Here is a 23,196-nt window from a genome sequence, read left to right on the forward strand (position 1 = left end):
GACTTATTAATGGTTTTAAAAAATGTATATGTGATTCTTGTAGAAGCTTTTAATTTCCAAATCAGTATACACTTCCCATTCATTCAGTTTAGTTTTAGAGCTGGCATTTTCTAATTTTGCATGCAAAAATTAATTTAGGTGTCAAAGGAAAACTGCATTTTGGACATTTTAAGTTGATATTATTTTTAGTTAAATCTCTCCATTTTTGTAATGCACTTGCAAGTCAAAGCTTCTTACCAGGAGTATTGCTGAGGTCTGGGGTCTGGGAGTTTCTGGCCTTGGAGGCACAATTTCCCATGTTAATTTTAGTTTTGTTTTGAGGTCTGTAGAGTGTGCACTTCACATTCTCAGAAAGCAATACCAACTTAAAAAGCCAAAGTTGAAAACCAGCTGCTCTTTTTTTTTTAAGTCCTGCTTTAACCTGGGTTCTGTCAACCCTTAACCTTAGTTCTACTTCAAGGATTTAAGAAAACAGCTCAAATAAAGTCAAGACCTCATACCTTACAATGGGGAGGTCCAGAATTCCAGCTGAAATTTACCCAAGTTCACCCTTTGCAAAAGGAGGAGCCAGTGAGGCACACTGGGCCCCTGCTGGTACCTACGAGGGGACCTGGTCTGCTAGGTGGTCCTGGATGGGCTGCTTTTAAGTCCTGCTGTGGTTGCCAAGTTAATGTCGATGTTAGAAACACTCAGAACTTAGAGAATTTTTGTTAAGTTTATTTGAGCCAAACTGATGACAGTTGCCAGAAAGCAGTATCTGAACTGATTGAGAAATGCTCCAGAGAATGGCAATTTAGCACCTGTTCTATATGTCAGAACCAAAGAAGGAGCCATAAGGGGATTACAGGAAGTCCACTGGTGATAGATTAGGGAGGCAGGAGAAAGGAAGTGAGGAAATTTCTGGGATTGGAGAAAAGGTAAAATGATAGATACATACTTTTTGTACTTCGGTGGGTAAGGGATAGTTAACACTCAACAATTAACACAATAACAATAATAATGAGAGGATTTGTGGTCTCAGCTTGTGCCCAAAGCCTTTGGGAAAAAGGGAAGTTACCTTGACATTCCAAAGGTAAGTTATTTTAGATGCAATAGACTATAGACAGGTAAAGATTGACCTTTATTAGGGAAAAATACTGGCCTAGGACATGACTATTTGCCATGAGTTGCTTTTAGTTAATAATTTTTAATTTTAGAGCATCCTTTGTGGTTACTTTAGTTCTCTTGAGTTTGTAAGGCTGCCTAGCAGGCCTCCCCTGAGCTGTCAGGTTAATATGTGGCCCCTTTCCTTCCACACTGTCTTATCGAATTTTGTTTTGAATTTTGTTTGAGTGTGTAGTCAGTTTTTGTTGCTGTTCTGTTTCTGTTTTCTCCTACGAATTGGAGATAATACCAACTAGTGCCTAGCATTGTCAGAGGCAATAAAGTTGCAATAAACTGTCAGTAAAGGCTTGAAAAAATATAAAGAACTGTAAATATAAAAATAAATGTGTTATCTTGAGCAGTACACAATAAATGTCTGAAAATGTTGTTTAAATACTAGGACCTGGTATAAATTCTTAAAGTACAAATCACCTAATTAATCCTGTGCATTCCAGCATACTGTGTTATTCTTTTAAGAATTAATACTGAGTCAACTTGACTAATATTTTTTAGAATTTTGTTAGAGATATCTTTTTGGAGAAGTTACACAATTACTTCCTCAGATGTCTTTTCGCTAATAATTCTATAATGCATTTTTATCCGATTTCATTTTGTACTGGGATTTTTTTCTTTGTACTGTGTTTGAGGGGAAACCTGAAATTTCTTGGCTGTTGTTTTATTTACACTCATACTTTCAGAAATTACGAGCCTGAATATGTTATCTTACATCCAGTTTTAATTCCTGTTATGTTGATTATATTTAAAAACCTGATTTAGAAATTCTAAGATTTTACATATTTTAGCATTTTGACAAAATTAATTTATCCATTACATTGATGTACTTACTTTAGATATATATTGTCATGGAAAAGTTATATTTAAGGGGTAGTTTTATGTGTTTGTTTTTACTTTGGTCTTTTAGTTCCAGCGTGTTGTCCTTTTGGTTTTGTTTTATTGCTTTTTTCTTTAATTTTGCTTACCAGAGCCAAAGCCTTAGTAGAAGAACAACGCCTTTTGTTCCTAGGGTTCAGGTAAAGGCCTTGTCTGCCTGATAGAAACTAAAGTTGTGTCTTAACCCTTATTTGTATGCTTTTGGAAAATGCCTAGTAGGTAAACTTTTTTTGGTATGTTGCTCCAAGCCATATTATTGACTTTCAGATCATTTTATGAGCCAACTTATAAAATTCTGCATGGGGATTAAAATAAAATAAAAATTTAAAGAGACAATTTTTGTTAGTGATTTTATGTGATGCACTGAATACTAAAACTCTTAGTGGTATTTAATGTAAATTCTACTTATATGTGTAGCATTGGAAGAAATAACTAATTTTATACTCTTGATACTTGCTTTTACTATGCACAGTTGCTGTCTCTTTAAATCATTCATTATATCACTTAACATCTACATTCTTTTGCATTTTCCAAGCAATATCCCCTTGAGGAGATTGGCAAATAGATTTGTACCTTATCTAAAACACGGATTTTACCCATATTATGTATAAGGTTCAACATTTGGAAAGTATATTACTTTGAAAAAAGAAGATCAAAATTCAAATAAAATGGGTTTGTTTATATTTTGTAATTTTAATTTCATTTAATTTTACTGTAATAATTGGGTACAAGTTGTTTGCCTCTTTTCATTAGGAAACCCTTATATGGTAATGCCAATATAGTTTGTTTAAAAAGTAGTAGTATTGCTTCCTTGCTTTGCTGCATGTTTTTTTTTATGTTACTGGTTTTGAATAATACTAATTTAGTTGAATTTTAAAAATTAAACTTGTTCTAGTTAATATTGTATAGTGTAAAATATTTACTTGTGCTGCTAAGGCTCTGCTTAGGAGATTTAAAAATGGTTACATGGTGAAGCTGGACTGATAGTTTTGTTCAAACAATTAAAATGATACCAAGATTTCTATTAATGAAAATGAGGTAAATGTAAAGAAGTATGTCATATCTAGAATTGTGAGATGCATTTGTTATGTTTTGGGGAATCAGCAGATATATTGACCACTTGTTTTAAAAGCATAGATAAACAATTTTGAAATGTAATAAAACAGCTAATAAAATGATTATGCTTTGATAATATGAACTGGATATCTGTTAAAAACTTCAATGGAAGTCTGTGACATAAAATGAAAATTGGAGCTATTGATCAGATGCCCAATTTAAGACAGCTTATTAAAAAGTTTAATTTTGTTAAAAAGTTAAAATAAAAATATGCCTATATATATTTTTTATATCTATATTTTGGCATTTATATATTTGTGAAGTATAATCTAATAAACTATTAAAGTATTATGAAAATATGAAAGCTATATGCCTAATATGTTTATATAAGAAATGAATATTATTAATAAGTTGATATTTTTAGTTTTCCATGGCATAAGAATATCTAAAAACAATACTCCTTATTATATATTTGAAATATATATATCTCAGATACTTTGCTGTAATGATTTCAAAGGAGTAAACATTGTCTGTGGAAATAACTAACTATAACTGCTTAGTCTTAAACCCTTAAAACCCCACAGAAATCAATAATTTTCTTAATTAATTATGAGCTTAGTCTAATAATGATCATTGTTTCTTTATTTCTTAACTATAAATTTTAATGGAAAAAAATTGAGCCTTTTACATATTTTTCTCTTTAAGGTATCTAATACTAGATTTTTCATATCATGGGAAAATAAGCTTTTTTATTTCTATAGACAATAGAGAGTACCAGAAATTACTCTGGTTCTGCTCACACAGTTTAGAGGACCCATGATGCACGTTTTATGATAACATCTCTGTTTTATCTTATATATAGGATACTCTTGTATTTCTTACCTTTTGTTTTTGTTTTCCCCTCTTGTCTTTTGCCAGAATAATTCAGTCTATTTCTTTTCCATTTACCCTCATCTGTATGTATGTTAAATATTCTTAGGCAAGCAAATACTTGAACTTTTTTCTCCATTCAAATGTAAGAGCCTTTCTTTTTTTTAAGGTTGATCCCCTAATCTGAGGCCGTGGTTCTCAAAGTATAATGTCCATGACAATCACCTGGAGGACTCTGGTGAAAGGGTAATTCTTGCCTTGGCTGGTGTGGCTCAGTGGATTGACTGCCAGCCTGCGAACCAAAAGGTCGCAGGTTTATTCCCAGTCACAGCACATGCCTGGGTTGCAGGCCAGGTCCCCAGTATAAGGCATGCGAGAGGCAACTGATTGATGTATCTATCTCTTGCACATTGATTTTTCTTTCCCTCTCTTTCTCCCTCCCTTCCCCTCTGTCCAAAAATAAACAAATAAAATCTTTAAAAAATTAAAATGGTAATTCCTGGACCCTATTCTGATTCAGTAGGTGAGAGGTGGGCCCCAGGAATTTTTAGCTTCTTCACAATTGATGCAGGAGGTTTGTGAACAATAGACTTTTGTAGTCTGTTTTAACTGAGCAGCTTTATTAGGAAAATGTTTTGTTACACAGTGGCAAGGTAATACCTGCATTAAACACATGGGCTACTACAAAACGAGTAGTGATTATAATTTTAAAAATTTAAATATTTCTTACTGTTGTTCTATAAGAGGGCTGATTCCATTTGACAAAAAAAGAAAAGCGTATAAATAATTTTATAGGCTCTTCTGGACCATCAGTCTTCCTCTTCTCTTGCTCAGCTTCTCATTCTCTAAGATACAAAATCAGGGACTCAACAAAGCCCTGTTATCCTGGCCTGGACCTGCCTGTCCTCATTGGAGGAGAGAGGGAAGGACTGACATGAGATGTATATTTAAATTTTTTACTTTTTTATTGAATTTATGTGGGTAACATTGGTTAATATAATTATATAGCTTTCAGGTCTACAATTTTATAATACATTGTCTGTATATTGTACTGTGTGTTTGCCACCCCAGGTCGAGTCTCCTTCTACCACCATTTATATTCCCATACCCTCTTCTGCCTCCAAAATAATTTGTGAACACTGTTCAGATTAAAGGAAAAATTAAATCATTAACATGTATATACGTATATACCATAAAAATATAAACCATAAAATACATGTTCTATAAATGCAATTTTATTCCCAAATTTTAAATTTTTGATTCAATTTCAACTTCAAGATAGTAGTCAGGTGAGCTCTGAGCCACCTTGTGGGTCAGAGTCATGGCTATCACAGATCCTGACATCATCACGTCAGCTAGCGAGGGGAGGGAGTGTGAGGTGTGTGTGTGGTTGTTAAATCAAGTGAATTCAGCAGCTGGATGTGACGTTTCAGTTCCTAATTACGGCAGAGGAAAATTATTCACATTTTCTCATCTTACCTTATAAAATATACCCCCTTATTCTAAGGACTGTGATACATTTGTATCACAAACATAAAAAGACTTTATATCTATTCAAGAAATTTAGAAATAGGAATTTATAGTTTTAAATACATACATAAGGATTTTATTGACTAAAGTTACTAGTAATTCCCCATTGCTTATAATCGTTGAAACATCTTCTGCTGTGCAATAACATAAAACATTTCCTTATAAATTTGCTATGAATGCCATATAAACAAGTTACTATCTGTTCAGTTCATTTTGAGCATGTATTTTGAACTCATTATTGTAGAGGGGCCAAAATGAACTACAGTGATTTTTGCATAAAGATAAAGGAAGCAATCATTGTATAGAAAGTCTTCATTATGGTAGTATAATTATTATGTGCATATTAATAAGCAATCAAATTAGGATAATAAAAGTCCAAGTAATACATCAAATGAAATATTTGAATTAATTCCTCTATTCATTGAAGTTATTAAAGCATATCCATTTATTTTAACTAAGTGCAATTTACTAAGTGAAATTTATATTCTGTGCTAGTATCAGTGTAAGGGAATGTGGTGAGTGATGATTGGAATATAAAAATTATGTTATGGTGGTAAATGTTTGAGCTGATAAATGAATATTTTTGCTTTTCAGATAAAACTATGGTTTGACAAGGTTGGTCACCAGTTAATAGTTACAATTTTGGGAGCAAAGGATCTCCCTTCCAGGGAAGATGGGAGGCCAAGGAACCCTTATGTTAAAATTTACTTTCTTCCAGACAGAAGGTAGGGATATAAGACAAAAATGAATGTTTTTGGAAATAAGTCAGAAATGTTAATAGTAGTGGGTGTTTTGATTCTGTATTATTTATTTTTATCATACCTATCATACACTTGCAAAGTTTAACACAAGTATAATGATTTTTAGGAATCAAAATAGTGACAGTAAATACTTTGAGATTGTTTTTAATACATCAAGTGTTCATAATACATCATTTTCTTGCATATTTATTAGGTTGTATGGATTATTTTATCTTAAATAATGTATGTTTCTATTTATCAAAATTATTTAAAATTATCTTCCTTTAAATAAGATGTATTTTTAATTCAAACTACAGAGGGAAATAGTAGAAATGGTAGTAAAAGGTACTCATCATATTCCTGTACAATTCCTACCTTGTTTTCCTAAGACATTATTTCTTTAAATTCTATAAAATTAATGCATGTACTTTTTATTTCATTGCCCCATATCACCGAGGAAATTTACCATTGGGTCCAGAATCAGCTTCTTCAAGATATTTTTTGTGTCCTTGCTATAAAATAAATATTTTATTCTACCCTGATTTAAATAGAGAACTTAGGGATGGAGACAACTTACCAAAAATTATCGAATCACTCTTAGTTTCAGGCACATGAAAATAAAGGACATTATTCAATAGCACCATAAAAAAGAAGGAAGTAATGGCTGCAGCTGCCCTTTCCCCAGCGATTCTGCATCCCTGGCCGTCAGGGCTGGGTGTTCTCAGCTCTGGTCCTTCTTTTCTCAGGTTGCAACCGGCCAGGACACAATGTGATCATAAATATGTTCCATACACTTATGGACCCTTTATTACTTAGTTTAAGTTAAAGTCATTCAGGTTAAGTTGAGTGCCAAAGTATCCTCTGAAGAACAATTTCAGCAAAAAGAGAGAGAGAGAGAGAGAAAGGAAAGGAAAGAAAGACAATTATCAAAGTCCTTCAGTTTTATTTGATACACATTTTGAAGTGGAAGCTATTCTAGAAAATATCAAGGTGGCATAGTATCTAAAGTTATTAGAAACTGTTCACTATATAATTTCATTTTACAAAGTTTGCTTGAAGAAAGTTGTTCTCTGACAACTTAAGCTGTCTTTTAGACGCAGATACACTTCATACTGTAAAGAGGGAAGAGGACATCCACGACTAGACTGATAACTCTTGCTTAAAGTTCAGTTCGCCTTATTAAATTGTAATCATATGTGGTGGGTTTGAAAAGAACTTCAGATGTATCTAGCCTCCTTCCCATCTGGTGTAGAAATCCGTTCTAAAATAGTTATTCTTTCAGAGCTTTTTTCACTCTTTAAGAGGAAGTCAAGGCTTATTCTTCTGTTCCCTCTCAGATTGAGGTGTAAACCATTCTTGAATTAGATAGCAAGGTCCCAGTAAGTGCTTGCTTTCTGGCTTTATGGAAAGAACTTTGTCTCTTGACAGGGTTTCAGATTCTTTTTTAATGGATGGAATATAAGTAGATGCTTTACAAATATTAGTCAAAATTTTAGAAGGATGGGGTGAGAGAAAAATCATAAATCATAGTTCCTGTTATTATTTCTATTACTTTGTTAATTATTTTTATTTATACTACCAGTTCTCTTCAATAAAATTGAATAGAGATAAAATCTCCCACGTGGGCTTTTCTTTCCAAGGCCTTAAAAATTAATAAAGATACATTGTTTTAAGGTGGCTTTCTGCTCCACTAAATATATAAGCTCTGGAAACATTTGCTTTTGATTAATCAAATTTACATTAAACATTAAGCCCTGTGTTCACCTTGGAAAAGTTACTCAGCTCCCATTTCAGAGACATTCTGTCCCTTAGTCTTCCCTGCTTTCGCTTTCCCAGCACTGTCAGCACTATTCTGTGCCGGGAGCATTCGTAGCAGTTAGCACAGTTTGACTTGGAGTTCATCGCCCAGCTCTCGCATGGAATAGGCTCTCTAGGTAACTTAATCAGATTTCCTTCATGGGTGATCTTCTTTATTACTGTTCAGCCATTGATCTTAATGAGCTGCACAAAGAATGAATGCACCCAGGGATGTGTAAGACAGTCCCCTGGAGTTCAAGAAGAAATATTTGAATTTTTATTTATTTTACCTCATTATTTTAACTTTTATATATGTATAAATGTATACAATATTTAGTACAACAGTATAATAATACATGCATGTAATTCATAAATATATGTGCATATAGTGGGACGCATAGTTAAAAACATTCACTTACAGATATAAAAAGCAGGGTAGCCTTTGAGGTGTAAATCCCACCTAGAAGGACGTTCAGCTTCCATTTCTAGCTCACATTTAGCAGCCAACTGACATAGAAATAATTTTACAATGTTTTAAAAGAACTGATAAATGCCAAATAGGCAAGCATATATTTCTCGTATGTTAGAAAGTAACTTGATAGAATGTAATTACAGTTGCTCATTAGCTAAACTGTATGAATGTGAAGTTGTGATATCACAATACACTAAATTTTTGCACAATAAGACTTCTGTAGTATAAGTGAATAACATATGTAATGTTATTGGTTAATTAACATTTGGAAGGCTTCCAGTAGGGCAGTATATTTTAAAAAATTAGAAATAAATTTCTATAGTCTGGTTTTATTTATATTTTGAAAAAGATTAAGTTTTTAATTATCTATCATAGAAAATTTTCAGATTTATTGAACTATTGTTATTAAGTCATATATATAACATGATATAATTATACAATTTATACATTTTAGTAGTAATTTTGAAGATTATAATATTTTTAATGTATGGTAAATTTGTGGCAAAAATTCACTTGACCTTTTTCCTGAGGAATTTTGCATCAATAATTTTATGGCAAACTTAAAATAAAGGTTTACATAAGTTAGTGTATTCTAATTTTTTTCATAGTGATAAAAACAAGAGAAGAACTAAAACTGTAAAGAAAACAGTGGAACCCAAATGGAACCAAACATTCATTTATTCTCCAGTCCACCGAAGAGAATTTCGGGAACGAATGCTGGAAATTACCCTTTGGGATCAAGCTCGAGTTCGAGAGGAAGAAAGCGAATTCTTAGGAGAGGTATCTGGAATAACTTGAAAGCTTCGACTGTTCGTGCCATCCTGAATACATTTGCTTATATGACTGTCAGTGAAATTTATGTTTTCAATATCTGAAAAGTAAACATAATTTTTTTAATGGAATGAATTTAGCTACGACTTTAAGACAAAACTTACTAATGTCATAAAAAACAATTATTACTCTGTGACAATTTTTGCATTCTTATTGTAGAGGTCTCATTGTTGAATAAGAGGTTGGTTTATATTTCACTAATAAGTTGCTGTTTTATAATGTGTGCATATCATTAATTTACTGAAGCAACTACTACTTTTAGCTCAATCATTTATCCCTGTATTTTTTAAGCCTTTTATTATATCCATAATATGCTAGAGACCGATGTTTCAAAGGCGAATACAGTATGTTACTTCCTTCAAGGAATTTGTAATCCACTGGGGATACAGACGAGTGACTAGGCAGTTGCAATATAGTATGCAGGTGCTGTTACAGGGTAATGCCATAGGAATACATATTTGCTCCACAGAGAAAGCAGAATTTAGCCAAGTCAAGGGAAGTAAAATTTCTGTAGAAGAAATAAATACACCAGAGTTGAGGGGCTCTTGAACAACTGTATTGAAATTGAAAGAAAAAGTGGTAAGAAATGAGTCTTGAAGGTTAAACACTAAGAAGTTGGGGTTTTATCTTGTGGATAATTGGAACCAATAATAGATTTTGAAAGAAAATGGCTTCGTTGCATTTCTATTAGAGAAAAACATTTTTAGTGTAATGTGGAGAATGAATTAATTGCAGAGGGGCAAGATAACAGGCAGTTCTTCAGCTATTAACACACTAAGTTACCTGCTTTCAGCACTTTTCAATATGATTGGTTTTACTAATTAAATGGTAACTTCTTGGGAAAACCAACAAACCATAGAAATATTAAATTGAACATTAGTAGCTAAGGAATCAAAGAATAGTAAATCAGTTGCGCAGAGCAAAATCTAGGACAACTGTCTGGGCCTGCATTTATGATACTTCTGCTTCCTAACCTGAGTCATTGAGCAAGTTATTAAATCTATTTCTGCTTCTGTTTCCTCTTCAACCAATTGGGAATGATAGTAGTATGCAACTCAGGGTTAATGAGGATTAAATAAGTGTGTCTGTGCGTGTGTGTGTGTGTAAACATTTGGATTGCAGTGCCTATAATTTTGCAAATGACTAGAGAAAATTTAGGAAGAATGAAAGAACTTAGCTGTTTTACTTTGTTACCCCCCATAGCAAATAACGCTTTATTGTTGCATAGCAGTTCTCTTGTACCTAAGTACGAGCACTGTCATGTTTGCTCATGGCCCTTCAAATAAAAAGTGCCATTTATTTTTATGGATTGATTTCCTTTTAAAATTTATTAAATATTTATATTACAAAATCCATATTATAATATGGTTAACTTTAAAAATCCATTTTTCCTGTTTTGATTTTGTAGAAACATGAGATGTTGAACAGAGTTTTATTTGAGTCAGCCTTTCATCTGCCAGCTGATGTGGGCTCAGACAAGTTTTTTAACCTTTGACCCTTGACATTTTTTATCTGTAAAAGTTGACTAGCAAGACCAAACTAGTAGTTTTTTCTGAAAATTAAGATAATAGATAACATGGTTTTTAATGCATCTTAAACAACTTCTAATTTGGTTTTTCTGTCCTCATTTAGAGTTTTTTAAAAGGCTAAATTAATGAATGAAAATGATTTTTAAATTATGAAATGATGTACATATATTAGTTGTTATTACAGACTTCTAATAATGAGTGCTGTTTCTGTTGTGGCAATCCAACAGCCTCTAGTAGGTGGTTTGGTCAAGGGTCTACAAAATAAATACCTTTAATTTAATTATTGTCAAAACACATGAAAAATTTTGCAACATGACTTTGCTTTTGATCTAATAGTATTACTGTTATTATTTTGAAGGTTATGAGACCATTTAAGAGAATTTCTGTGTTACTGGTATATAACAGTTATTTATCTCTTGGCTTTGTAGATTTTGATTGAGTTAGAAACAGCATTGTTAGATGACGAGCCGCACTGGTACAAACTTCAGACCCATGACGTCTCCTCGTTGCCACTCCCCCGTCCTTCCCCACACATGCCACGGCGACAGCTCCACGGAGAGAGCCCCACACGGAGGCTGCAGAGTAAGTCTTCAGTAAAATTTGTCCTGTCTTTATTGAATTATCTTGAATGCTTTATATGACATAAAATTTGAAGATACCATTATGGGTATTAACATGCATTTCAGTGTTTTCATAGCTGTTATTGATGCTTTTAAATTGTTCAATACACTAACATAAGGTTACACCTATAATATTCACTCACTATAGTATGACTCTAAATGAAACACAGTTATTTTTTACTTTTGGCTCTTAGAATCTTAAATATGTGAAAGAGATAAGTAACATAGTAGAAGTTGGTCATGTAACTATAGATATTTGAAATTATGATTTCTACCTTCATTGTGCCAAGTACTTTAAGAATATGTGAGACAGTATAGCATAGTGGTTGAAACCATGGCTATGTACTTTATTCAGACAAACCCGAGTTTAAATTTAGATTCTCTCATTTGAAAGCTGTATGACTTGAAGTAGGTCATCTATATTTCCTCATTTAAAAAATGGAAAAAACAGAAAAAATGGCCCTGGCTGGTGTAGCTCAGTGGATTGAGTGTGGGCTACAAACCAAAGGGTTGCCGGTTCAATTCCCAGTCAGGGCACATGCCTGGGTTGCAGGCCAGGTCCCTGGTGGGGGGCGCGCAAGAGGCAACCACACGGTGATGTTTCTCTCCCTCTCTTTCTCCTTCCTTTCTCTTTTCTCTAAAAATAAATAAAATCTTTTAAAAAATGGAAAAAATGCCTTCTTTACAGGATAATTATAAGTTATTCTCAAAGATATAAACTGATTTTATTGTTGCTATTGTTATTGTCAGTGTTTGCATTTTACTGTGAATTATACATAATCCAAACCATAAAATAGAATTAAATCAATCCACAGAATCTTAAAGGAACCTTAGAAGTGTTTTCCATTCGAAAATTGTTGGCTTATTGCTCTTACAACTCAAATTTTTTTCTGATGTATCTGTTATTGGAAGGTGAGATGGGTTGCTCGTTGCTTTGGATAGTGTTCATGGGATAATTTTATCTACATGGAGTCAGCCTGTTCCAGGTTTAGCAACATTATTGTCAAGCAGTGGAGAACTGGTTGACATTAACCAGATTTCAGAAGTATAAATTTATAAGCATGGATGTCATGCCATTTGTCAATCATGGGAAGCATACCTGGATATAACAAATTGAGGACTAAATAGTTGAATAGAGGACTAAATTATACATCATTCAGCTATTAGGCAAATAGAGAATTAGAGCAAAGAATTGTCTTTCATTTTAAAAATGTTCTTGTACATGACTAGGATTTTATTTTCATTAGATGTAGTTTTTTACACTTGGATGGTATCAATGGAGCACAAATTTTACAGCATTCATTTTTTCAGCCTCCCCACATAATAAACCACCCACCCATGCTTATTTGCAATTGTCATTACAGCATCATTGGTTGTATTAATTTAATAATTATATTACTATAAATTTTATGTGTATTAATTTTAGAATTCCAATCTTTCTGGACACTGTACTCAGTACAGTTCTCACTAAATCACAATGTAGGATGATGGGTTACTATGTGACGGCTAACTAATTAATTCATTGTGTACTAATTTTTATAGTTTAACTTTACAGGCTGCTGTGCTGGCTAACATTGATCTTTCTTACAAGATTGGCCTTACCTCCATTTCCTTTAGCTAGTTATTGCAGTAAGGAGTAGGCTTGATGACTCTCAATATCTGATATTTAAATCTGCCAACAGATTTCATTATTTTTTCCTTCCTAGCTAATTAAGAATAGTGTATGTAAGGAACGATGAGAAGAGAGTACTTTCTAGTTAGCTGTATGTATCATGGATTCTCATGCAATTAATTCAGACATTTTGCAACTTTTAACATTTTCCATCTTCAAATGACAGTTGTTATTTAATCATTAATAATAGCTTTATGTTGTACAATGCCAGAACTAATAAAATTAATTCTCAATATTTGAACATATGGCTAAATGTGGTTTTACATCTAAAATGTTATTATAATTTATTAGCTATGTAGATCTGAACATAGGTGGAAATAGGTATAGATGCATAAAAGAAACAAAGATTAGGAAATGATACTTAGGAATAGTCAAATTAAGGACATTATCATTGGCTAAAGATATATGGGTTGTCAATGACAGATTCAGTTAGGGTATGAGTAAATAAAGGTTTTAATTATTTTAAAGATTTACTGATGACAAGAACTTTTTTTATGGTTTTTCGTTATATATAGAGTAAAATATTATATTTACTTATAAATATGTTTTGTATTGCCAAAGATAATGGTTAACATATTTGATGGTATATAATGTATGTTAAGTTTTTAAATGTGTACTAATCCCATATTTATTTCTTAAATCCACATGTTTTGGTAATTTAATCTTTGAGGCTGTGAATATCATTATGAAGCTAAGACTTTTTTTAATGTACTTGATATTTACTGATATTTAAAATGAATAAATGGTAATAAAGGAATTCTGTTATTTCCACTCATGGTTTCCTATTTTAAATTTGTAGAATCAAATAGTTCAAAGCAGTACTTCATTTACATGTGCATTAGTAATTTATAATTTTATTAACATGAAGAAATATATTAAAACCATCTAAAAGTAATTGTTTCATATAAATGCTTTTTAAAAATCATTTTGAGATGGAAGTTCAGACAACTTTGATTATAAGCTTTGAATGATTCCCCACAGAAATGAAGTGTTTGAAACAGATGACTTCTTATAGCATTATTTCTGCATGTGGCGAAATAAGAAGGTTTATGGATTTAAACATCTCTGGAAATGGTCACATACTCATTACTCAAAAGTCTGAAAGAAATTATATGATGAGAAATCAAAATTTTAGTGAGGAAGTAACATTTCCTACAACACTTTTCTTCGGGCTACTCTTGCTTACTTCCATCCCTAATGTTATTTTGGTATTACCAAGGGAATGGAGGAATAGTGTGTATTTTGGAAAATGTATAAGGGAGACAGGCTAATTAAAATGCATCAAAGAGAAGTAAAGGCTGCTTTTACAGATTGCAAAATATCTCCCATTTTTACATAATTTTATTTTTGATTCATTGATGAGCAATGTTATTCATTAACCTTACTGAAACATTGATTATTTTGGAAAGTATAGGTTTTTATTGTTTTATATTCTTTACTGTTTTCAGTTAAAGTTGTATAGTGTCTTAAGGGGAAAATCTTCCTTTTAACATAACTGAAGTTATTTATAAATTTATTACTTGATATTAATCATTGTCGTAACATTTGAACTATAAAGGTTCAGCCAGAGATTTCTTTCATTTGATCCTTCATTTTTTCTTTGTCTCATATCAACCAGGTTCATCTTCTTAAGTTCTCAGATGTTCATTCTTTACTTAGTAAAATTTAATATTATCACCCTTTCACTTTTTAAAATAGAAAACATCCTGACTACTATATTTTCATTCAGCCCCTTGACCACAAGTCTGCAAATAAAAGTGAATTGAAACAAACTGTTGAGACAAAACCAAAATGATCCTGGTGAGAGAGGTGTGAGATCCAAGCTGCGTGATTTCATAGTACAGTTGTCTCAGGGTTCCAGCTGTTTGGGGGGATTTTGGGCCAGCATTCCTTCTAATTCTCTCTCAATTGACTTCTTTTTTTCTCGGATGACACATATACTGTATACATACCTCTTGACATTGTTCCACATGTTATTGAGTCTCTGTTTATTTTTTTAATCCTTTTTCTTTGTATTCAGTTTTGATTATTATATTTATTCATCTCTCCTCAAGTTGACAGATATTTTCTTCTACACTGTCCAATTTTCTGTAAAAACTACTCTATGAATTATATTATCAGGTAAACTGTATTTTTTTCATTTTAAGTATTACATTTGGTGTTTTTTCCTTTTTAGGTTCTTTTTTCTTTTTCTTTTTACATTTGGCTTTCTTGGAAGTTTCTATATTCTTTCTGAAATTATCATTTTTATTACATATCTGTGTGTATGCATATACACATACATTTTAGATACATTAAATATATAATATACATTGTATATATGTACATTGTCCTATAAACTCTTTATATATTGATAGTATTTATTTTAAAGTCTGCTAATTCCAACATTTTAGTCTTCTGTGGGTCTACTTATATTTCTTTCCTTCCTTTGAATATCACATATATGTATGTTATACATCTACTAATTTTTATTGTGTATTGGACATTGTATTTAATACATTTCAGAGATTCTGTCATACATTTTGAAGAATGTTTTGTTTTCTTTTAGCAGACAGTGAAATTACTGAAGGATCACGTAAAGTCTATGAAACATATGTTAGGGCAGTTATATTTTTGTTCTTTTCATAGTTCTAAGGCATAATCCTTAATATGGGTTGTGGTTCTTATTTTTAAGGTATGAACTTCCCATGTGAAGTCTAAGTTGTTGGCCCAAATCCTATAATACAGTGGGTCTTAAACTCCAAACTCTGTATCCTGTGTATCAGGAAGTTGTTGAAATGTCCTTGCAGCTCTTTTAGCCTTTGAACTATTAGCTTTCTACTGGGTTTCATGTTTTTCCTCTGCAGTTCACCATCCAGGCAAGGATCTGAGGGGCCATTGTCTAAGTTTTGGGTCCCTCCTTTTCTGGCTCCCTCCTTTATAGTATTTGCCCTGCAATTCTAACTGTTCTGACAACTCTGAACTCTGAACTGTGGTTCCTCAGCCTAGTAAGACTGAGGCTTTTTGCTTGAGTTATAACTCACCTGTGGAGAACCAAACTGGGATGGCTATTAGAGGAAGTACTGGTTAAAATATGTGTGTTCCTTATTTCAAAGCTCGTATCACCAATATCTGCCTACATTTGTTTGTTCTCTGGTATCTTTAAAGAGCTTTTTATTGAAATATTTTGTCCAGAACTAATAATTATTACCAATAGGAGAGTTAGTTGGTTTAAACTATCATTTTCAGAAGCAGAGGGTGACATGTTTAATGAAATTTTTACTGAAGTATAGCATTTATACAGAAGTGTGTATATATCATAAATATATATCTGGATGAATTTACACTAAGTATACTATATAAGTGGCACTTCTGTCAAGAAATGGAGCATCACTAGCATCCCACTAGCTCCTGTCTGTGCTCTTCCAATAATTATTCCCCCCACCAAGGTAAAAACTATGCTGTCTTCAAGTACCATGAATAGTTTTGCTCATCATTTCACTTGATATAAATGGAGTACTCACACATATATGAATTTTATAGAAATGGGATGACACAACATACTACTCTTTCACATCTGGGTTTTTCCCTTACCAGAGTGTTTGTGAGGTTCATCAATATTGTTGTGTATAATTGCAATTTGTTGTCATATGCAGTTTCTTTTTATAAATGTATAGCAGTTCTCCTATTTTTAGATATGCTGTAAAAGCTGTTTTTCCAAGTGAATTTTTATGCCTGGCTCAGAGGTAATAACTGTACAAAGGAGTTACATATCTTGGCTTTCAAGTCTGAACTAAACTACTTAACAAATTTTGACATAGTGTTGTTTAGTTGCAGCTTTCCTAGAAGGTTCTGATGTATAAGTAGCTAAAAATCACTAGCTTTGAGAATTAAATTGTTTAATCCATGTTTTAAAATGTACAGTTTATTCATAGTTTGCTTTGAAATTTTGTCTCTTCCTAAAAGTACTTTTGGGAATATTGTTTCCCATACCTTTTTGTTAATCATATGCGTTCATTTTGCTGTGAATGTATCTAACAGTAGAGTAGATGGGTGATAGGCTTTGAATAATTGTTAAAGTTTCCCACAGTTGTATCAATTTATACTTCCTGCAGCAGTGAATGAGGGTTTTTTGTGTTTCTCTACATTCTTACTTTATATTTGGTAACTTTATATACCCATTCAGGTGGATATACAGTGTTATCTCATTGCTGCTCTAATTTGCATTTCTCTAATAATTTTTTCTAGTAATCTCTTCATAGGTTAATTGACTATATATATTTTCTTTTACAGAGAGCTTAGTCAGATTTCTTGCCAATTTTTCTTTTGTGTTCTGTCTTTTTCATTGATTTATGAGCATTTTCATTTTTTATTATAGATTTTGAAATCTTTATAAGATAAATGTATTACAGATGTATTCTCTGTAGCTAGCCTTTCCACTCTTGAATGGGATTTTTAATCAACAAAAGTTTTTAATTTTTATGTATTTTAGGTTTTGTTTTTTCTTTAGTGTCACCACTTTTCTGGTTTGATCTATAAAAGAAAAAAAATACAAGCCCTGGCTGGTGTAGCTCAGTGGATTGAGCGCGGGCTGGGAACCAAAGTGTCCCAGGTTCGATTCCCAGCCAGGGTACATGCCTGGGTTGCAGGCCATAACCCCTAGCAACCACACATTGATGTTCCTCTCTCTCTCTCTCTCTCTCTATCTCCCTCCCTTCCCTCTCTAAAAATAAATAAAAATAAAATCTTAAAAAAAAAGAAAAAAATACTTATTTTCTTGGAAATCACAATGATATGGTCCTATTTTTTTCTAGAATCATTGTCTTTTTCCTTATAATTAAATGTGTAATTCATGTGGAATTGATTTTTGTATATTGCGTGAGGTAGGGACCAAAACTCATTCAATGTATGGATATTTATTTAAAAAACTATGTACATGTAGTATAGCTTCTGAACTTTATTCCTTTCTCTTTTTTGATGTCAGTCTTTTAAAAGAATTTTTATTTTTTACACTATTTATTCCTTTTTATTAAGTTGATCAGGGTGACACTGGTTAACGAAATTATGCAGGTTTCATGTGCACAGTTCCACAACACACCTCAAGTCAAGTTTCCATTTGCCCCTTCTCTACAGTTAACATTATAGTTTACATTCAGTGTTATTATTTTATATTAGTTTCAGTTGTATAGCATAGTGATTAGCCAGTCATGTGCTTTACAAAATGTTTTCCCTGATATTTTTGTATCCAATGGGCACCATGCATAGTTATTACAATATTATTGACTCTATTTTCTATGCTGTATTTTACATCCCTATGACTCTTGGAACTTGCAATCTGTACTCCTCAGTGCCTTCACCTTTTTAACCCAGCCTCCAGGTCCCTATTGGGAGTGGATTGAATGGAACAAAGAACAGATAAGACAAAGATGTAAACCAAACAACTCAATGATCATATTAAATGTAAATAACCAAAATACCTCCAATTAAGAGGCAGAAATCGAAACATTGCATTTTTTTAAAGATATGGTTCTTTTTTTTAAGATTTTACTTATTCATTTCTAGAGAGGGAAGGGAGGGAAAAAGAGAGAGAGAGAGAAACATCAAGGTGCGGTTGCTGGGGGCCATGGCCTGCACCCCAGGCATGTGCCCTGACTGGGAATTGAACCTGCAATGCTTTGGTTCGCAGCCCGCACTCAATCCACTGAGCTATGCAAGCCAGGGCAAGATTGCATTTTTTAAAAAGGCAAAAAGAGCTATATACTGCCTCTAAGAAACCCATTTAAAATACAAAAGGACAGAGAGGTTTAATGGAAAAGATATACCACAGTAAAACTAATTAAAAGAAATATGGAATGCCTGCATTAATGTCATACAAATTATATATTAAAGCAAAAAATATTAACAAGGATAAAGGAGGTTATGTTGTAATAATAGAGGGATACATTGATCCAAGAAGAATATCAGCTTTAAACATTTAATAATAGAGATTCAAATGGCCTGGAGAAAAATTTATGAGAGATTGTTAGATTGCATTTAAAAAAAAGCAAGACCCATGACAATATTTCAAAAAGCTCAATAAAATTGACATATATTTAATTAGTCTGACCAATAGACCTTGAATCAATAAGTCATTCTACATCTACTGAAAAAATAGAATGAGTAATTTAAAATATTCCCACAAAGGAAATACCAGGCCATGATAGTTTTTGACAGGTTCCATCAAAATGTCAAAGAACAAATTTTTTACAACCTACACAAATTCTCCCAGAGAATTTTTTAAAAATGAATTAATTCTGATTTTTTCATTGGGCCAGTAGAACTGTAAATAAAAATGCAAAGTCCTTAATGAAATATCACTAAATTTAAGAAACCTGTCTCAATCTGATAAAATGTAACTTCAACAGATACAATTTTTAGTGGGGAAATATTAGAAAAGTTTTATTAAAATCAGAATTTAGAAGAGAATGTAAAATTTCTCTGTTTATTTCCAGTATTGTACCTATCAGCATAGAAAGACAAGAAAAATAAAGAAAAAGTCATTAAGATTGGGAAGAAAGATTGTTTACATAGAAAAATTCAAATTAAACCACAATAAGTGTATTGGAAGCAAAAGAATGAGACAGTTAAGCATTATGGTCAATATTATTTTACAATAAAATTATATTTCTTTACATGAGTGATTAGGACAGAAAACATACTTTTAACAGGATTTTGTATAGCAATGGAAATCATAAGATACAAAAGATAGAGCCAACAAATAGGGAAAGTTTGAGTGACCAAAATTAAAATTTTCGTAGATAATTAAGTGGAGGGAATGCCTTGTTGATGTCTAATAATACAGTGCTATATGACATGCTAAATTTTCATAAATTGAGGAATTGATTGACATCAGTTAAAATCAGAATTTCAATATGATGTCTTTGTATAATTTGACAACCTAATCTAAAATCAATATGCAAGAGCAAAGGGATAAAATCCAGGACATGATGGATTTGCTTTTCAATAGTGTAATGTTACAATAACAAAGATAGGCATTGGTTTATGGATAGATAGCCTGTGCAAGAAAAAAAAAATAGAACATCAAACATCCTAGCAGATAGGGTACAGGGTACATTTGTTTTTATGATATGTTACATTGCAGATCACTGGGGCTTTGTGGGAATATTAAGTAAAAAATGCTGGAATGTGTTAATCTGTATGGAAGAATCGAGGTTGTGTCATTTCTCATACCCTACATAAACTCTGTTCAAGAGGGATGAGGATGTAAATGCTGAAAGGAAAATTTAAACTCTTAAGAAAATATAAAAGAATATCTCTCTGCTCATAAACTTAGGAAAAATTTCATAAACAAGACAATGAAAATACTTTTTTAAAGTATGTTTTACTGATTATGCAATTACAGTTGTCCATTTTTTCTACCCTTTATCTCTCTCCAACCTGTGCCCCCTTCCCTCCAGCACCCACCCCTTAGTTGACATCCATTTGTCACACATATAAGTTCTTTAACTTCTCCATTTCCTATATTATTCTTAACCTCCCCCTGTCTATTTTGTACCTACCATTTATGCTTCCTATTCCCTGTACCTTTACCCCCATTCTCTCCCCTCTCCCTACCCACTAATGTCCCTCCATGTGATCCCGATTTCTGTGATTCTGTTCCTGTTCTAGTTGTTTGCTTAGTTTGTTTTTGTTTACAGGTTCAGTTGTTGATAGTTGTGAGTTTGAAGGCATTTTACTCTTCATAGTTTTGATCTTCTTTTTCATAGATAAGCCCCTTTAACATTTCATATAATAAGGGCTTGGTGATGATGAACTCCTTTAATTTTCCCTTATCTGGGAAGCATTTATCTGCCCTTCCATTCTAAATGAAAGCTTTGCTGGATAGAGTAATCTCAGATGTAGATCCTTGCCTTTCATGACTTTGAATACTTCTTTCCAGCCCCTTCTTGCCTGCAAGGTTTCTTTTGAGACATCAGCTGAGAGTCTTATGGGCACTCCTTTGTAGGTAACTGTCCTCTTTTCTCTTTCTGCTTTTAGGATTCTGTCGTTATCTTTAATCTTGGGTAATTTAATTACAATGTCATGCAACTGGAACCCTGGGTTGTGTGGTCTGTCTCGCTCCTCAGTTGTTTCTCCCTGTTTATCCACGTGTGAATGTGGGACCTCCCAATCCACCAGCCACCGCCTTGCCATTCGTCCTCTTTGCCCTGGCTCCCCATCTCCTCCCCTCTTACTGGACTGGATGAAAGTTTCTTCTTTAACTCCTTGGTTGTTGGACTTCCATACAGCCAACTTTCTGGCAGTTCTGGTTGTTTTTTGTTTTTAAGTTGGTTGTTACCCTTTTATTCATTGTGCAAGAAGTAAAGTGTATCTACCTATGCCTCCATCATGGCCGGAACCTCATGGTTCTTTTGAAAACACTTCCTTTAAAAGAGAAGATCAGTATATTCAATGACATTAAACTTTATTTCTTGAATTCATCAGAATGTGAAAAGATAAGATCCAAACAGAAGAATTGAAATATTTAACCTCGATAGAATTAATAGCAATGTAGATCAAGGTTTCCATCAGGAGAGTAATAAGTAAGATTTGGAAGGAATAAACATTTATAATCCACATACATTCTCTATCCTCAACTACAAGCTTGCATGCACACAGACCACTCACAAAAGCTGATAAGATGAACTTAATTTTTATTGGTGCCATCGTTATCTTATACCAGAAGCCAATGCGATTCTTGGTCAATATCAAAATCATGTGATCATTATGCTCTGTAATGTATGCAGCATATTAAAGTAATCATTATCCTGTTCTTGAACATTTACAAGGTGAAACCTTGATAGAAATGTAACAGTTGTTCTTAACTCTCTCAATAGCTTCATCTGTGTTATCCCTCTTCACTCCTGAGTCTGTTTAGAGTGTATGTCCTAATTCTGTAAGCCCTCAGATGCCCCATCTCTTGGGCTGTTGTCAGATAATTGTAGTTTGCAAATTATTTGGAGTTAAAAATGCTTCATATTTGATTAGGTGTAAAGTTTAGGGACATAAGGATATAGAAGGAAAATAGTGAGGTCATTCAGTGAGACCACATGATAAAAAACAGATAGGTTTCTTCTATCTAACTATTAAAAGGAGAAGAATAAGGATTCAGTTCCTGGCAGCAAGACTCTTCCTCTCCCAAGAGGGTAAGGATTCAAACAAAGAAAAAAGTGTGTAGGGTATTTCTTTTTTTTTTTAAGATTTTATTTATTTTATTTTTAGAGAGGGAAGGGAGGCGGGGAGAGAGAGAGAAAGAGGGAGAGGTATCAATGTGCAGTTGCTGAGGGTCATGGCCTGCAACCCAAGCATGTACCCTGACTGGGAATCGAACCTGCGACACTTTGGTTCGCAGCCTGCACTCAATCCACTGAGCTACACCAGCCAGGGCGGTATTTCTAATAATGGAGGACATCTCTGGAATGTTTAAATATTGCTGTTTTAGACATCTTACACAATATGAGCTCTCAATGTTTCATAAACCTACAGGAAAACATTTATTTTCTGATAACTGGTTTAGTCTGTTTAATGTACAACATTTAATGCAAGTAGACAAAACAAGTTATTTTTTTTTAAATAGCAACACTATTTTTATTCATCACTAAATGTATTCTCCTTTGATTAAGTGCTTTAATAAATAATTCTATTCTGTTGGGTGTACCTATTGCTGAGACACATGCAGAGAGAAGAGATATTAACAAGTAAAATATAACATGTTTATATATGTGGTATATTTCATATTTAAGTTTGGAGACAATCTGCTTTAGCCAGGGAAGTTCTACTTAATTCAGATTAATGCTTCTTGCCCGACCATGATTAACATCTGAAAATTTTGTTACAGCTTTGTTTTGCAGTGAAGACACACACATGGAGCTTCTGAATTATAATAATTTTTACTGTTCTGTCTTAGGCTATTCCTTAGAAAACATAATATAGTTCAAAATCTAGATGTATTTGTCAGTTTGTCGATGGCTTATTTCAAATTTTCTTCTCAAAGCAATAGAAAACAGCTAAACTAATAATTCAAAAG

General features: G+C 32.8%; 1 protein-coding gene across 43 annotated transcripts in view; it reads left to right on the forward strand.

The window, feature by feature from the left end:
• Positions 1-23,196, forward strand: part of RIMS2 (regulating synaptic membrane exocytosis 2) — a 467,197-nt gene that overhangs the window by 250,509 nt on the left and 193,492 nt on the right. For 29 of the 43 annotated variants that reach the window (XM_045861580.1, XM_045861553.1, XM_045861554.1 and 26 more), the window contains 3 exons: positions 6,085-6,215; positions 9,108-9,279; positions 11,288-11,441. In XM_045861580.1, the coding sequence (XP_045717536.1) occupies positions 6,085-6,215; positions 9,108-9,279; positions 11,288-11,441 (457 nt within the window). Of the gene's footprint in view, positions 1-2,126; positions 2,175-6,084; positions 6,216-9,107; positions 9,280-11,287; positions 11,442-23,196 lie in introns of all 43 variants that reach the window. The other 14 variants (XM_045861532.1, XM_045861535.1, XM_045861544.1 and 11 more) reach the window with 1 other exon arrangement.

This window comes from Phyllostomus hastatus, unplaced genomic scaffold (assembly GCF_019186645.2).
Source record: "Phyllostomus hastatus isolate PE091 unplaced genomic scaffold, TTU_PhHast_1.1 phas_scaffold_21, whole genome shotgun sequence".
Classification (NCBI taxonomy): Eukaryota; Metazoa; Chordata; class Mammalia; order Chiroptera; family Phyllostomidae; genus Phyllostomus; species Phyllostomus hastatus.